This window comes from Odontesthes bonariensis, chromosome 14 (genome assembly GCF_027942865.1).
Source record: "Odontesthes bonariensis isolate fOdoBon6 chromosome 14, fOdoBon6.hap1, whole genome shotgun sequence".
Taxonomy (NCBI): Eukaryota; Metazoa; Chordata; class Actinopteri; order Atheriniformes; family Atherinopsidae; genus Odontesthes; species Odontesthes bonariensis.
This window is the reverse complement of record NC_134519.1, coordinates 37424926-37443545: the sequence shown is the minus strand read 5'-3', so window position 1 is coordinate 37443545 and position 18620 is coordinate 37424926. Positions and strand designations below refer to the sequence as shown.

At 42.7% G+C, this 18620-nt stretch overlaps 2 protein-coding genes across 3 annotated transcripts in view; one reads left to right on the top strand and one right to left on the bottom strand.

Moving 5' to 3' along the window:
• fam110b (family with sequence similarity 110 member B) overlaps window positions 1-18620 on the bottom strand; it is a 64431-nt gene that overhangs the window by 29626 nt on the left and 16185 nt on the right. The window lies entirely within an intron of this gene.
• Window positions 3340-5406, top strand: LOC142398451 (uncharacterized). Its single transcript, XM_075482432.1, has 6 exons — window positions 3340-3415; window positions 3658-4002; window positions 4097-4379; window positions 4673-4906; window positions 5006-5105; window positions 5308-5406. The coding sequence occupies exons 2-6, from the start codon at window positions 3988-3990 to the stop codon at window positions 5318-5320; spliced, it is 645 nt and encodes a 214-aa protein (XP_075338547.1). The 5' UTR covers window positions 3340-3415; window positions 3658-3987; the 3' UTR covers window positions 5321-5406.

Below are 18620 nucleotides of genomic sequence, written 5' to 3'. Positions count from 1 at the left end.
AATGTGACATGTTGATGGTAATGATGCGTATAAATGTCATTATGCTGTTCATGGTTAATCCATTACAATATTGGACTTGACTGAAGCTACATCGTGTCCGTGTCGTACTTCTATTTCTCCTGTTTCAGGGGTGTAACACAATATCATTTCTGAACATCTTCTTACCCCCTGCTGTGTCCTGTGAGCAGAGTTCCAGCCTCGTTTTGGTGTTGACAAAAGTAGTCCGGCTAGTTGGCTGGGGTTTAAAAAATAAAGCGTCTTGCTTCTCAAAACAATATGCGTTCAAAAGAGTAATACATTTACATCACAAAATGGTTCATCCAGAAAAAGTCAGGCCTTACAATCGCTTGGCCCTATTTTCTCTCCCTTCGTATCACTGCCTGATGTGTAGACCGAGCAGTCCCCTGCTTCCGAGCAGCAAACACAGTAACAGGCGCAGCTGTCGGCAGGTAGCTGAACGCATTGATATGAAGGGAGGCAAAAATAGCGTTTTTCTAGAGATGACAGGACTCTGAGTTGTACTGAAAGTCTGAGGTGTACAGAGTGAAGAGAAACGGAGAGAATTCAGTCCGCTGTGCTGCTGACCACCTTGTAAGATGCAACCATTTACAGCAGTTCAACAACATTAACACTTAAGGCCTCGGTATGCTACTCCGTCACTATCCGTCAATCCAACTCCGTGGTCAGGCAGAGGCTATTAAACCTTTTGAAGTTCTCCGTCGGGCTGTCGGATACCCAAGGCAGTTCACCTCCCGATCAGCAGGCGGCGCTACGCTAGACGACCCAATCTGGCGATGTCTATGGTGAAAGTGGTTGATTGATTGTTCACCTTCCGGCTCCGTTCCACTCCTCACAGTGAACGATGGCGACCGAGAGAGAAAGACTGTTGTTGGAGTTGGAGCTTATTGATTTTGAAATGCAAATAATTTTGACCAAATGTTGACCGGCACACAGTAAACTCTTTCAAAAATGGCGGGGTTGTTGTTGTAAGAAGAAGGAGCTAAACCGGAAAAGTGATTCTGGAAATGATGTTGTTAGCCGACCAATCACAACCCTTGTGGTCTCCGCGAGTCTCCGTCACCTCGACAGATAGATAGGAATGTTGGCCGACGCACGCAAGCGACGGAGAGCGTCTCCAGGAGGGTCTCCGTAGACGGAGAGGGCTCTCCGTAGCCTTTCCCGGACAACTATGAATCAGGCTTTAAAGCCATAATGTGTAATATTTCACGTTGTCTATTAACAAATTTGAGTCTTATCATTCACAAGTATTACCTCAATCGTTATTAATTACCTCCATCACAAAAGTGCAGTGTTCTTATATTCTTTATATTCAGCATGCGAATGTACATAAGAGTGTTACACCCCAATGGATGTCGCCATGTTGCTTCGCCATTTTAAAACTACGGGATTTGTAGAAGGACATGTCATCAGCTTCGCCCTTTGCGTTTCCACATTTCGACGAGAAAGTCGGAAGCCCACAAGGTCCACACACACTCCAGTCCAGAGGTGGCGGTAATGCACCAACTACCGTATAACCAACCACCATACCTGAGTCAACGATCTTCTGAGTTGCACAACAGCTAGCTAAAAGAGGTTGTTGATTGTGGAGATGATGGATCATACATATATTCGACCACATGATGAGCCGCTTCGCCCATCACCAAGGAAGCGTAGAAGAGAGCAGGAAATGAGACGATTTCGGCGAATAGCTAAGACAAAGGTGAACATTGGAGTGGCGTTTCCGAGGTGGAAGGAGCTGATGAGCGAGAAGGGTTTTGAGCGAGATGCTGAAGTTGCTAGCTTTCTTCTCGACAGGTAATTCCAAAAGCTGAGTTGAGCATTTTTATGTTCTAAAAGCATGATATGTGTTAGTATGATGATGCTGATTTTAGTGTGTGCCGTAGTAGCAATAGTAGGGCATGTACATATGTGTTTGACTTTTGTTTCTTTGATGGCTTCATGTACTGTCCAGGGACTACAGATGCAGTGTATAGCGAACACCGATGTAGCTTTTTAGTACTGTCCTCCTGTACAAGGGCCCGTCAAATAAGCCAATAAAAGTAAACATGCCAAACTAATTTGAAGGTTGAGCCGGTATAACGTGGCTAATGCAGGTTTCAAGCCAGACATAATGTTCTGCGAAAATTAAAATGTTGTTCATCATTGCTTACTACGCTGCCTTCCAGCAGTAGGCTAACTATTCTCTGGAGGTAGTTTTTGCGTTTGCATGTCCCTTTCGAATGAAAAGGGGCTAATGAAATGCATGGTGAAAATACAATTGCGATTTCACAGTCAAAAAAGCACATCACTGTTACAGTTGGCGTTTTGGTCAGTCAGACCTTATGGTGGAGGGGGAGGGGGAGCCTGCGCGACTTTTCACCCCCTTCTCCCAAGTAGCTCCACTTGTTTCACGCTCTTGATGGGGGAGGGGAGGGGAAGCTTTCGCGACTTTTCATTCCCTGGCCTCTGAAGTAGCCCTACAGCCCTACAATGACATTTTTACAATTATATAAACGTAATGGCACATAGGAGCAGGGTAATGTGTGGTAACATGCACCCAGTTGGCTATTGGCATGACACCATTTGAGTCAAAGACCTGTTGTCTATTTAAAGCCGGCAACTACTTTTGATATTGACTAGTGATAAAATAGTTAAGATTTATTTCCAGTAGCCTACTGTCTGGAGTACTGGAATCTTGGTTTTATAGCTTAATCTAACAAAGTACATCCACTGCCTTTGTTCAGTTATGAAAACAGGTTTGCAGCACCTACCACTTCCACTCCCATGAAGGAGAAATCTGCCCCACCATTGTCGGTCGATTCAAGTGGAACAGACAGGTAGGTTATGTCATGGACCTGATGCTTTTTACCCATCCATCTATTTTTGTAATGGTTAAATAACTAGTTTGGTCTATTTGACCTGACACAGGTGGTGTGTGTGTGTGTGTGTGTGTGTGTGTGTGTGTGTGTGTGTGTCTCACACTCCCTATTCCGCTGTGTTTTTCCTCTCTCCCTCTTGTTTCTTTTCAGTGACGATGATGATGGTGATGAAGCTCTTAAAATGATCCTTCAAGGAAGGGAACAGGAGAGCCTGCATCACAGGTAATTCATCAACAATTACAGTATATGTGCAGATGGTTGCCTTTGTTGTAATTTCTTCCTTGTATTTACAAAGCTTGCAGGACATGAGCATTGACAACGAGGACATGGATGAAAATGTCTGTGATGAAAACAGTGTGTAAGTAATTAGGATTCCGAATGTGTTACTACTTGTGCAGTTTCAGGTGATGTGCAGGTTATAACTTTCTGTCTGTTATTTATCACAGAATTGACTGGTCAGACGAAGGCCTTGCCTGTCATGGCGGGGAGCATGAAGAGAGCTCTGATGATGAGTATCGGCCACCAATTGCTTTACGGTGTGTTCTCATTTGCTATTACTTGGCTATAATGTTTTATTATTAGTATACTTACTTGAAGCACAATTTCTGCCAATTCCCATATGCACTTTTTTTCCTCATGCTGCCCTTGACTTGTAAGTACCTGGTGACATGTAGTTTTGTGTAGCTGTTTCCGAGATGCCGTTCTATGGCCATAGTCTGTACACCATAGCTGTCCCAGCGTTGATTGTTCATGCACTCACACATTTTTTTTTCTACAGAATGGGTGGGGCATTGAAGACACCACAGACCATTGACGGATTTCCGATAGTTGGGATTGGTGAAACGGTGCATGACCTGCCTGCTGAGGAAGACGAGGAAGGGCCTCTTCAACCCAGTCTTGACATGCAGGACTTGCCAGAGTCACAGAAGGTGATTTCAAAAGAAGACATCGTTGGTGTCAAAGCCGCAATAATCTACGAGAACTGCTTGAGGCAACTTGTGACATCGTTGATCCTTCCACAAAAAAGATGTACGGGTGATCTCAGGACTGGCGTCCCGTGTAACAGTGCTGCCCCTTTCACGTTAACATCAAGTGTAAAGCCACAGCAATGTTTGTGGAATGGGTAAGTATTTTCACAGGCACATCCTATTTTCTTATAGTATACTGATTAAGAAAGCTGCAAATATTTACCCTATTTCTCACTCCTGGATATTCAGGTCTGTCCAGATGGTCACAGGGTATGGCAATGGACTTCACAGCCTGTTTTAAAGTTTGGCATGCAGGCTGGGGACTTTCTCCTCTCAACCAACATTTTGCTGTCTGGAAGCAACTACAGAAAAGTTGCTCTGATGTTCAAATTCATGAACATGGGAATGGTCAACCCAAACACCTTCTTTACAATACAAGACACCTACTGTGTTGACACAATCAGAGAGTTCTGGGAAGAGAAGAGGTCCGAGACCATCAACCGCCTTCAAGGAAAAGAGATTGTGGTCTGTGGTACGTATGTAGCATTTTATTTTGTCATATTTGTGTATCTATAGGCTCATTTGCATATAGCCTGATTTGACCATACTCTCGTATCATTTGCACAAATAAATATCACTAATAAATAGGGCACAGGGGCAGATTCTAGGTGTGTTCACACAAATAGGCACATTCGATCAGGTGAATTACCTATGTAATGTGTATACCAGAAAAGGCCCTTATATGTTTTGCACTACCAGTAACATCTACACACCATGTCTCTCTCACAGGGTATGCTCTTAATTACTTGCTTTGATTGTTTATAGGGGATGGCAGAAATGACTCACCTGACCATAGTGCTCAGTACTGCAGCTACACCACAATGGAGCTTGACTCGAGTGAGGTTGTTTGTGTGGCCACCATTGATAAGCGAGAGACATTGTGGAATTCTACAGTAATGGAGAAGGAGGCCTTTATCAAGACGGTAGATACACTCTCCAAAGAGATCAACCTGGTGGAAGTCTGCACAGATGCCCATGTGCAGATTGCAGCCTTGTTGAGTAAGTGGGCTTATGTACTACAGTAATTATGACTCACTTTTTGATAATTGTTTTTTTTCCCCTGTTCTTTGAACAATGAAATTATTATCCACATTGCAGATCCAGACAAGGGCAAATACAAGGACCTTGGCATTCACCACAGTCTCGACATGTGGCACGGTGCTAAGAATCTGGCCAAAAAAAAAAAAAAATCGCTGCAGTAAGTACTGCAGGAAACCTTGTTATTGATAAATTCACTACAACAGACAATTGGCAATATAACATGAATTGTCATGCTCCTAGGGAAGAGACTGTATGTTCATGAGCAAATATCATTTTGAGTGCTTTTGTATTCTGTTTCATAATATTATTATTGGATGATTGCATTAATTGTAGTCTGTGTCTTTGTGTTCATTTCCTAGGCATCAAAGGTGAAAGGGCAGTCTATTCTACTGAACTGGCTGAAGGACATCACCAACCACTTTTGGTGGTGTTGCAAGACTGCAGACACATATGCGGAATTTCTTGTAAGTGAAGTTGACATTTCTGTGCAGCTATAAACCCACATTATGTATTTGTCTAATACATTGTTCTATTGTATCCTGTATTTTGTATTTTTTTTGTTTGTCCCCCCCCCCCAGAACCTTTGGATTGGCATTACCCATCATGTGTGCAACGTACACTTGTGGCAAATGGGAAGCTGCCAACACGGTCCAATTGAAGATGAGCCTGACAGACAGTGGATTGAGAGAGACTCCGTTAGCCACAAAGCGCTGGTAGACATTGGCCCTCATTTATCAAGCCGTCGTAGAAAGCATCGTATATATGAGCGGAGAACTCGTCGTACGCAGAGGCTCAAGTGAGATTTACAGAACATGCGTACCACACCAATCCCATCGTAAAACCGAGCGGCTGTTGATAAATCCGGCGGCCGAAATCCATCGTAATGATCCTAACCACGCCTTCTACAAAAGGGGGGTGAGAGGCCGCACCTCTAGAATTTGCGACATGGATAGACGAAAGGCGGCAAAGAAACGCTGTCAACAGCTGTCAACAGCGCAACATCGCAGTTGGAGTCTTTTCAGAATCACATTCTTCAGCCCACCGGTTACGAAGCACGAGTTTTGCTTGCAGCTCTTGACTACAACTTCCATCTGGACAGACCGACGCTCACAACATCAGAGGGCAAACAAATGTAAGTTCTATTTGAACAATTAAAATGTGCAAAAACAGCTTTAGATGGTTTTCTATTAGGTATGCGATTTACTGTGAAATGATGTCGGATGCTGACGTAACTTTTTTTACAAGTTGATGTGGATAATGTATGCTGATGCGGTGGTCCCAATCAGCCTATATTAACTGCTTCTAAAACAATGTTCAACAGGCAAATATGCATGAATCAAATGCAGTACCTCTACCTAAATACCTGCACATCAACGTTGAATGAGTCAATATTCATACATTAGCCATTTGTCAGTTTGAAAGAATGTATTTGAAGCGTGAAATTGAAAAGACAAAGCTGTGCGTCTACTAAAAAATACCTCAAACTATTCCATATCTTTTGGCAAAGTTAAACCCTGACGCACAATTTTTTTCAACAGGTTCCTATTTGTCATGATTAAGATTCCATGTAGCATATTATTGTTGGCCTCTTTGTTTTAGTTTCAGACGGACATATAATAAAAATGCCAGGAGGTACAGTCTGTATGCCGCGAAGGCACAGAAGACATATGATTACATCCCAAACCTGCAAGGGAGAGTTGTCGAGCGAAGACTCTGCAGCGGAGTTGGAATGCCAAGGACCAGGACGCTTCAAGCTAACGACCCCCGAAGACTTGGTGTTGTGCCCCCAGTCCCTCCACCAACAATGTCAGAGCTTGTGCGTACGCAAGTCAGCAGAGGTCTAGGTATGTGGGAGACTATTGCTTATACTGACATTCTCATCTTTGCACACTGTAATCTGCAACTGTAACTGTAACACTATGTGCGTATATCTGTAATGGTGCTTTTGTTCCACAGGTTCGGCTTTCCAAGCAGCTGCTGAGGAGCAATGATTGAAGTACCTCATGACCTCCTCCATCCTGATGTCAAGTAGCAAATTTTTACTTTCACATTTGTTGTTGCGTTATGGTTGTGAGACTCCTTCCATTCTTGGCTTCTTTATGTATGTATGTATGTATGTATGTATGTATATATATTTTGTATATAAACACAGCACTGGCAAAGTGTTATCTTTCTTTTTTTATTACTAAAACAAATAAAGAATTTGCACTGAAGACATATATTGAAACATGTACAAACTGTAAAAGCATTTCTAACTATTTACAATAAAAGTGAACAATTATTTACATACAATCTGTGCCAAATATTTTAATGTGTTAATCTATTTACAAGCAATAATAATACAAAATAAATTAAATTGTTGGTGTAAATCCAGCATATTGCCCTTGAGGATCTGGGAATTTATCCCTAATTTTCCATACGCAACAGCTTGGAATGACCCTCCGGTTCCCCTGCCCCAAGGACCCATGCTGCCAAAAAATGAAGTGGCGGTAGGCAGCATACCTGTATTCTTTGTTATAATCCCCAGGCTCTCTTGTGTTGCCTAACCCTGTGACATCCCCCCAGTACTGCCTGTGCAACCTCAAATAGGCCTCATCCAGGCAAAACTGCAAAAAATGTCCAAGTGCACTTATGCAATGTTGAGGGTCCTGACCACAGCACACCCTCTCCCTGTCAGATGGCATGTTGCGGCAGTTACCACAGTTGCACCAAGGTACCCCTGGTGTTCCTGCAGGAGGTGGGGCACCATGCCTGTTCCGCCACTCAGGTAGGACCTTGAAAACCAGGCCAGGTTGACGCTGGATGAGTTGAGATGTGAAACGGCGGAAATCCTCCAGTGTCATTTCCTGCAGTTCTGCCTGCAGAAATTAGAGTAATTTTATGTTGATGCATATTACCTAAGCCATTGGTGTTGGAAAAATAAATTGTGAAGGAAAACGTATTGAGTCATTTAACAAGCATGGGTTATTTGAGGTAATGGAAACAAATGCACTTTGTGATGCTGCAAGCCTGCAACAACAGGTAGGCTGTTGTAGCATTATAGGTCTTAGATGCATAGACCCTATTATGACCCTGGTTAGTTATGCTGTTTTCTTGTCAACTGTCACACTTGAAAAATGTATATTTCTACTAGCCAAACATGAGCAACATTTTTCATACAACTTCCCCAACATCAAAACTGGGTGAGCAGTTGGGGGAGAATGGTCTTTTTGGTAGGTGTGATTTTCTACTCTCCTGTGTTTATTGTTGATCTAAAGCAACTTTGCATTTAGACGTGGGTTACTTTCAGTGACATTTTCAATCAAAGACATGTACACTAGGCTACTGATGCAGTTATGTTGTAGCCGATTAGAATACGGTAATACAGAAATACTTGTGCTATAATTAACAGCTTGAGCATCACTGACATTCGTCATCACATTGACGCCGGTTTTTATACGAGTTATATTTTCATAAGCAAAACCAACAAGCGTAATAGCGACCGTTCGTTAATTATTGTGGCGTTGATCATACATTATTTTGTACACATACGAACCTCCGTGTCTTGAAGACGTTGCCTTTTCAAGCCCTCCACTCTCTCTCTCTCGTCTTCTGCTGGCGCTCCGCGGCGACGTCCACGGCCAGGCCGACCACCCTCCTCTTGCGGCGGCGGTTCTCTTCCTCTTCCTCTCCCCCTCCCTCTCCCTCTCCCCCCTCTCCTTCTTCTTCTCCCTCTGCCTCTATCGATGTCCTCAAAATTTGATGATGACAGGCTCTAAACACAAAGGGATAATAAATTATCCATCAATGACAGCAAAATGCTTCGGTGCTGTAAAATATTTTTGCTTCGTTCGCTAGGTTAGCTTGTAGGCTAGACTATTTATCCATACGCTAAACGTAGCAAATGTCAACATGGCATGGCTAGCTAATGGCTAACTAATGTCCGGATTGCTACCAGAATACCAAATAGTAAATGTAACATTATTAGATATTTTACAATGTATGACATTTCGAACTGAAATGCAAAATGACAGAAGGTCTACAGAAATTGAACCACACTAACCTCATCAACTGAGAAACCGCTGCTGGAGGTGTTTGCTGAAGCCATCTCTCCAATTGATCGAGTCCAATGACGTTGACATAGAAGCTATTGATTCAGCCTTTCCCAGTGTGTACGCTTTCGGCTACCGTAGGGGCGGAAAAAAGGATGATGCTCACTGCTGACGGTGCACCAACCCACCGATAGATGGGAGTATATCCCCAAGTGAAATATTACACATTATAGCTTTAAACAGTTAAAGCATACTTAAATTAGGTTGGAAAGACAACGGTGACCAACTAATTTGGAAGAATTTAGTTTGGTCTGGGAAGATAGTTGAACAACATACAAGAAAGCTAGAACTGCTTATTATTCATCATTGATAGAAGAGAATAAGAATAATCCCAGGTTTCTTTTCAGCACTGTAGCCAGTCTGACTAAGAGTCCGAGCTCTGCTGAGCCAGTTATTCCTTTAACTCTCAGCAGTGATGATTTCATGAGCTTCTTTATTAATAAAATTGTTTCTATCAGAGAGAAGATTAATGGAGTCCTTCCCACTATTATCAGTGATGTATCATCAAGTACAGCAGCTTTAGAAGTATCTTTAGAACCTGATTTGTATTTAGACGGCTTCTGCCCAGTTGATCTCTCTGAACTAACAACAGCAATAGTCTCTTCTAAACCATCAACTTGTGTTTTAGACCCAATCCCAACCAGACTGTTCAAGGAGGTTTTCCCATTAATTGACACGTCCATATTGGATTTGATCAATCTGTCTTTGTTGACAGGATATGTACCTCAGACTTTTAAGGTTGCTGTAATTAAACCTTTACTTAAAAAACCTACTCTTGATTCAGAAGTGTTAGCTCATTATAGACCTATATCCAATCTCCCTTTTATGTCTAAAGTTCTTGAAAAAATAGTTGCAGCTCAGCTTTGTGATCATTTCCACAGAAATAATCTGTTTGAAGAGTTTCAGTCAGGATTCAGAGTGCATCATAGCACAGAAACAGCACTGCTGAAAGTTACCAATGATCTCCTCTTAGCCTCTGATAGCGGACTTGTGTCTGTGCTTGTCCTGTTGGATCTCAGTGCTGCATTTGATACGGTCGATCACAGTATCTTATTACACAGACTTGAACATGTTATTGGGATTAACGGAACTGCATTAGGCTGGTTTAAGTCATATTTATCTGATAGATTTCAGTTTGTTCTTGTAAATGAAGAATCTTCCCATAGTTAATCTGCTATAGGCCCAGACTGCTGGGGGAGCTCCCATGATGCACCTCTCCTCCCTCTGCTCTCTTTCCTCTCCATGTACATGTGACATCATTGTTGTCATTAACTTGTGTTTCTCTCTCTCAGCAGGTGTCCCTGGCCTGGTGTTATGGTGCTTGTTGTCCCCTCTTTCCTGTCCTCTCAGCCCCCAGCTGGTGGAGGCAAATGGCCGCCCTTCCTGGTTCTGGTTCCTGTTAAAAGAGGAATTTTCCTCTCCACTTCATGCATGCTCAAGACATTGAATTGAAGAGAAGATTCTATGTGATATGCATTGGCATTATTTGAGGTGGACTCATTTTCAATGTTAATATATTGGATTGTAATACATCTATGTGCATTAAAGCTGCAGTCGGCAGGTTTTCAAAATTCCGAGTCTAAAGTCGGAAAATTCGAACTGATACAACTTTCAGGTCCCTCCCCCTCTGTGGACGAGGTTGTGCACATGAGTTCACACCAGTGTGCGCGCACTCAAGCTGGGGGCAGACTCACGCTCAGCATGGTTGGTGACTGTTCTGCTCAGATAATAGATCAATAATAAACCTAACGTGATTGGTTAAAAACAGCCGGGAGCACTCGATTTTTGCAAGCACGATTACAGGCTTCAGAGGGAGCTACAGAATTCGGGATTTTTCCTAAACAGCCTATTTAATATTCTACTTCCAGAATCCCATGACAGTTCAAGCTAATATGACTAAAAAAAAGTTGCCGACGGCAGCTTTAAGAAATGTAATTTAAATGGGAAGGTTGAGTATGTGTAAAATACCAGATAGCTGTTCCGTGTAGGCCTTCAGCACCCTGGGTCTGACACCATCTGGACTGCAGTCTGGTTCCAATTCAGTATCTGCCGCCTCCTTTTCAGCGGAGTGTTGGGAGACAGACAGGGTGAGGCAGAGGAGTGTTTCTCAGGTCCTAGTGGCCTTCATTTGAAAGTAGGTAGACATGAAAGGGGGAACAGCATGTGTGGAAGGAAATGCAGCAAACCCAGAACTTGTACTCAGGACACCTGCATCGCGGACCTAAAGCCTCTGTACATGGGGCACCTGCTTAACCAGTTGAGCTATACAGTGTCCCTATCAAATTAATTTTGTGATACGACCCAGGTCAAAAGTTGGGGCAGTGTTTTAAAACTGAGTTTTAAAGTTTCTCTTTTAAAAGCGTAAAATCCAAGATTTCCCCATTCGAAGCTTGTCAGATAACTGATGTTGTTGAAATTACATCATATATACTGGCACCAACATTTTATGAAATTATATCAGAAATTAAGGAGAATGACAGACTGCCTTCAAACAGGAACTCTGCTATCATCAGCTAGCTTTTAAAACCAGGCAGAGACACCACACTTCCATCTAGCTATTGCCCAATATAATTTGTAAAAGTAGATCTCAAAATAATTTGCAAAGCTCTTGCTAGACAATTAGCAAAAAATAAACCTTTTCATTATACATCCTGACCAAACAGGTTTTATAAAGGGTAGACATTCTTCCACTAACACACGCCAACTAATTATCATCGTAGACTATTTAACTATAACAATTTGGAAACCAAAATCATCTCTCTAGATGCAGAAAAAGAATTTGATTGGGTAAATTGGAAATTTTTATTGGTAACTCTGCACAAATTTGGATTTGGATCATCATTCATTGACTGGATAAAGATACTATACACCTCTCCCAAGGCTTGTGTGCAGACAAATGATCAAACCTCTCCAAGCTACAGTCTGCTTTTTGCCATTTTTATTGAACCTCTTAACAGCTGCCATCAGGCAAAATAAGGATATTAAAGGCATTCTATCCAAAACAGTAGAACATAAAACAAGCCGTTATGCTGATGAGGTACTACTTTTCCTCCAGAACTCACAAACCTCTCTCTCACAGACAATCACACTCACTGAAAAATTCTCATCAATCTCTGACTATTCTATCAATTGGTCTAGGTCCACAGCTCTTTCCATTAACTATAATTTCCAGAATAGTCCCACTACCAAACTAAAGTCAGGAAATATAAGATGTTTAGGCGTAAACATTTATCCCAGTCTTTCAGAGCTACTAAAATTCAATGTTATGTTATGTTCAGCTTTTAGGGACTCATCTCCAGCCATGGAATTTCATGCCTCAGACCGGCCCACTTTAGATCACAACCTGTTATTAAAATCATGTAATTATAACCTTACATGCTAAGTCTATAATAGCACACCAGGGCACGTCACACGTGCAACCTATTTTCTCAATGGTGCAACTAAAAAAAATTTGAGGTCGCACAGGTGCAACCACCTGTTCGAGGGGAAAAAAAAAGTCTCCCTGTGGCTCAACAACAGACACATATAACGGTGCGTTCAGACCGGACGCGGTGCGAATTTTCGCGTCGCGTTACTCGCGCGAGTTTTGCTGCGGCCCGCGGGTGTAGTTGAATTTACTCGCACGAGTAAACAACTAATTTGGGCTCAAGGGGCTATCCATTTCATTCTGTCATCAACCATGGCTGATATAAGTACCATCGCGTCCTTGTACCTGCTGTGGCAGTCCGAGATTCGTCTGAAACGCACACACCGTCGTGTCACACCGGCGCTCCGCAGCTGAAATGGAGCGCCTGTAGTTGGTGTCCTGCCGAGAGGTCACGGCACCGATCCTGCCGAGCCGGTCATCAAACTGGGTCCTGGTGAGCCTGAAACACCGCTGGAAGCGGCCGTCATCTAGACGCAACTCCTGGAGAAGGCGGTGAAATTCTCCGAGCTGAGTGCGCCTCCGGATGATGTCACTGACCCAGACACGACTCCATTTCAGCTGCGGAGCGCCTGTCCATCTGTCTCCGGTGAGTGGCAGATAAATCAATCAGAGATAGTGAAGGGCGGGACCCCCCTCTGATTGGCCCGTGTACGTTTGAACATGCGCATCCTGTAGTCAGACAGATGGGTGATGAACGTCGCCCGTCAGATAATCAGTGGATGTAGCCACGGGTGATACACACCAGAGTAAGTCATGGAGTTCCCCAGGGTTCTGTGCTTGGACCGATTCTTTTCACTTTATACAAGCTTCCATTAGGTAACATTATTAGACAGCATGGCATAAATTTCCATTGCTATGCTGATGATACCCAGTTGTACTTATCTATAAAACCAGATGAACCCAATAGGTTGGTCAGACTACAAGCATGTCTTAAAGACATAAAGACCTGGATGACTCAGAACTGTCTGCTGCTAAATTCAGACAAACTGAAGTCGTTATCTTTGGACCTGAGCGCTTCAGGGAGAAATTGTCTAGCTATATAGTTACTCTAGATCAGACCTGGGCATTTTACGGCCCACGGGCCAGATACGGCCCTTTGCCCGTCCCTGTCCGGCCCGCGCCCCCCTGCCCCCTCCAGTCAAAAATAAAAACGGATTTTGGTGTGCATGCGATGCAGCTGTCTTTTATTTTGAAAGGGCCTGACGCATTGTTTATGAATGCACGCATAAGTGACAGGTGATGCTAGCATCCGAATCCCTGATCCACACAAAATGTCGTCTCACGGTAAAAAAAGAAAAGTTGATTCAGAATGCCGCGTTTTCAACAAGCCATGGACAGCGAAATATTTGTTTACAGAGGTAAAAGGTAAAGCAGTGTGTTTAGTTTGTGGTGTGTCAGTGGTTGTGTTAAAGGAGTATAATATCCACCGTCACTACGTGACTAAACACGGGGAGAAATACAAGAACCTTTCAGAGAAAGAGCGCGCAGCTGAGTCTTCTGTGTTGCGCGCCAAGCTGCAATCTCAACAAACACTTTTTACAAAACGTTTGCCATCCAGAGGTGCTGCAGTCAAGACAAGTTTTGTTATTTCCCACAAGATTGCTAGAAAGAGCAAACCCTTCTCTGATGGAGAGTTCATTAAGGAGTGTTTGGTGGACTCGTCTGCGCTAATATGTCCCGAGAAAAAAGACGCTTTTGAGAACGTCTCCCTCTCCCGCCGCACCGTAACGAGGAGGATTGAGGACGTCGCGAAAAACCTGGTGCTACAACTGAAAGACAGCGTGAATGACTTTGAGTACTTTTCCCTGGCATTGGATGAGAGCTGTGGTATACGGGGCACTGCCCAGCTGCTCATCTTCATGCGCGGGATCAATGCAGACTTCAGAATCACGGAGGAGCTGGCAGACATGCGGTCAATGAAAGGGACAACAACAGGGAGTGATCTCTTAGCTGAGGTAAATGCACGTCTCGAAAGCTTGGGGCTGAAATGGGACAAACTGGTGGGCGTGACAACAGATGGGGGTCCAAATCTCACAGGAAAAAAAGTTGGTCTGTTAAAGCGAATCCAGGACAAAGTGGCAGAAATTAACTTCTTTTCATTGTATTATACATCAGGAAGTGTTATTAAAGTCAGTGTTACAAGTGAATCACGTTGTTGATGTTGTAATTAAACTGTTAACTTTATCAGATCAAGGGCACTGAATCATAGACAGTTCGTTTCACTTTTAGAAGAAACTGAGACTGACCACCGTGACCTAAGCTACCACACAGCCATCAGGTAGCTGAGTCTGGGGAAAGTGCTGAAAAGCTTCTGGGACCTGAGAGAGGAGATTCAGGAGTTCTGTGTGAGGAAGGGACATGCCATCCCTCAGCTTTCAGAGACAGACTGGCTGGCAGATCTTGCTTTTACTGTTGATGTGACTGCTCAGATGGATGAACTAAATGTTAAACTGAAACTGTTATTAACTATTAATTTGATAGAATTAGTATTAATTCTCACTTCAACCTAAACCACAATTTGTTCATGTTTATAAATATTTAAATATTCTCATTTATTACCAAAATAATCTGATTTAAATATTTTATTATAAAAAGAAATATAATGAGAAAACATAAGTCAATATTAAATTTGAGTCATTGCTGGTTCGGCCCTCCAACACATTTCAGATTTTTCATGCGGCCCCCTGAAGAAATTAATTGCCCACCCCTACTCTAGATGGTATTTCCTTGGCTTCTAGTTCTACAGTGAGGAACCTTGGAGTTATTTTTGACCAGAACTTATCATTTGACTCGCATATAAAACAGGTTTCTAGGACTGCCTTCTTTCACCTTCGTAATATTGTTAAAATCAGGAACATCCTGTCTCAGAGTGATGCAGAAAAACTGCTCCATGCATTTGTTACTTCAAGATTGGACTACTGTAATTCTTTATTATTGGGCTGTCCCACATATTCTCTGAAAAGCCTCCAGCTGATCCAAAATGCTGCAGCCAGAGTTCTGATGAGAACTAACAGCAGAGATCATATTTCTCCAGTTTTAGCTTCTCTTCATTGGCTCCCTGTTAAATTCAGAATAGAATTTAAGATTCTTCTCCTCACATATAAAGCTCTTAATGACCGAGCTCCATCATATCTTAAAGATCTCATTGTAAGATATTTTCCTAACAGAGCACTTCGTTCCCAAACTGCAGGTTTACTTGAGGTTCCCAGAGTTTCTAAAAGTAGAATGGGAGGCAGAGCCTTCAGTTATCAGGCCCCTCTCTGTGGAACCAGCTGCCAGTAAATGTCCGGGAAGCAGACACCCTTTCCACTTTTAAGACCAGGCTTAAAACTTTCCTTTTTGATAAAGCTTATAGTTAGGGATGGCTCAGGTGACCCTGAAACATCCCATAGTTAAGCTGCTATAGGCCCAGACTGCTGGGGGGCCTCGTCTGACACACCTTTCCTCACTTTACTCTCTTTATGTATATGTGACATTATTGTGGTCATTAACTCGTGTTTCCCTGTTCCAACAGATATCCTTTGAATGGTGTTACAGTGTTTGTTGTCCCCTCTTTTCTGTCTTCTCAAACCCCAGCTGGTCGAGGCGGATGGCCACCCTTCCTGGTTCTGGTTCTGCCAGAGGTTTCTTCCTGTTAAAAGGGAGTCGTTTCTCTCCACAGTCGCCTCAGGCACGCTCAGGCCGGGAGATTGGACCGAAAAACAAAAAGTTTTCAGTGCAATCTGTTGGTTTTCTTAGCTAGGAAATTGTTTTTGAATTGGCTCTATATGAACGAATTGGATTATTTTATGAATAATTATGATTACAATGAATTGAATTCCAATTGGCTTGAATTGGACTTTATTATCTAAGTGCCTTGAGATAACATTTGTTGTATTTGGCGCTATATAAATAAAAATGAATTGAATTGAATTGAATTGAATTGAATAAAATAAAGAAGACTGGCTCTGTGCTGGGAACTGTTCTGGAGATGATTGTAAAAAGATGAATAGTGCACAAGTTGGTCAATATATAGAACAACACTGACCATCCTTGACATAGCACATACATACACTATATATAAAAGTATTCACTCACCCGTCCACATCAGAGGTCGCGTTAACCGACAATTGTCCGTCAGTGACGAATTTTTTTCAGCTATGACGGAAAAATTTGAAGGCCGTCCGTCATTTTTGACGGATTTGACCATTACCATTACCAATAATAAAAAAATAACAATAAAACACACAATTGAAATCATAGGCAAGTTATGACATTTTTCTTACTCTACATAAGTTTCATTGCCGTCACCAACTTTCAATCTGAGCCGCAGCTTTGGTGTTCAGTGGGCCGATACATTAGCCAGCTGCGCGAGGGTGTTCTGCTAGCCAACCGTCTGTAACTTTGACAGATGATGAATCATAAAAGTAGCCTACCGGTAACCTCACACCCGACCTGGTGGTGGCCAGCTCGTGCATATTAATTAGCAATTTATTAGCGATTGATTAGCGGTCATCACGTTCAGAGGCTCTTGCCGGCTTCTTATCGTTTCATTGGGAGACATGTTGTTTCCCGACTTCAGAGCTTTGGCTGAAGTGGCGCTGGTCATTCCAGTCTCCAGCGCCGCAGCCTTCAGAATAAAATTAAAACCTCAATGAGAAGTCGTCTGTCGGGGGCAAGGACGCAAAATTTAATGACAATCGCCTCGGCAGCAGTCTCAATTGATGCGTTCGATTACACACAAGCGAGCTCCCTATTCAAATCAATGCGGGCCGGAAGGAAGGTTTGAGCTACAACAGGTCAGTTGCAGATTACCACTGCAACCATTCTAAGTGGACTGTTCAGATTTTCACTACAATTTTCTTCGTTCGACTACGTTATAAAATAACATGTTCATATGCCCAACAGCCGCAATGTTTTTAGCAGCGAAAAAAACGAGTTCACAAGTGACCGAACGTCAATCTCTGAAGAAATGCATAAATAAAGAAAATATTAGATAATACACACTTGTTCTGTGAATTATTTTTTAAATGAATATAAGTCAATAAAACACGAGTTATTATAAGCATTAGGATATAGCCTGTATATTAGCCTACCATTTAAAAGCCTGTATATTACCATTTAAAATAAAATGACGGATAATAATGGACAATGACGGAATTTTTACGACCCTGTCCGTCAAAATGACGGACAGTGAAAAAGTCTAGCGCAACCACTGCTCCACATAATTACATTCAGGTGTTCCGGTCACTTCCATGGCCACAGGTGTATAAATTCAAACACCTCAGCAGGCAGACTGCTGCTACAAACATCTGTGAAAGAATGTTTCGCTCTCAGGAGCTCAGTGAACTCCAGCGTGGTACCATGATAGGATGCCACCTGTGCAACAAGTCCAGTGGAGAAATTTCCTCTCTACTAAATATTCCACAGTCAGCTGTCAGTGGTGTTATAACAAAGTGGAAGTGATTGGGAACGACAGCAGCTCAGCCAGGAAGTGGTGGGCCAGGTAAAATGACAGAGCGGGTCAGAGGATGCTGAGGCTCATAGTGCTCAGAGGTCCCCAACTTTCTGCAGAGTCAGTCGCTACAGACCTCCAACCTTCATGTGGCCTTCAGATTAGCTCAGGAACAGTGCATAGAGAGCTTCATGGAATGGGTTTCCATGGCAACTGCATCCAAGCCATACATCACCAAGTGCAATGCAAAGCGTGGGATGCAGCGGTGTAAAGCACGCCGCCGCTGGACTCTACAGCAGTGGAGACGTGTTCAAGTGTAAAGTTTGGTGGAGGGGGGATTATGGTGGGGGGTTGTTCTCCAGGAGCTGGGCTTGGCCGCGGATGGACTCACTTTGGATGAGTGAGTAAATACTTTTGGCAATATAGTGTATATATATACACACATACACACATACTGTATACGTTTCAAGTAATACTGCTGGCTATTTAAAGTCCAACAAGAAATGGAGTAGTTAGCTCAGTAAACTGTCTCGAAAACATTTTCCCATAAAGACAGGTATTACAGAAATCTTACAGTACATAATCTGTCTTTTTAGTTGTTCTTCTTACATTTGTTTAGTTTTACTTTTTCTTTTAGTAAACACTAGATGTTTAATTAATACGAACAATTGATACAATTTCCCTTTGGAATTAATGAACTATTGAAATCAATCTCCATTT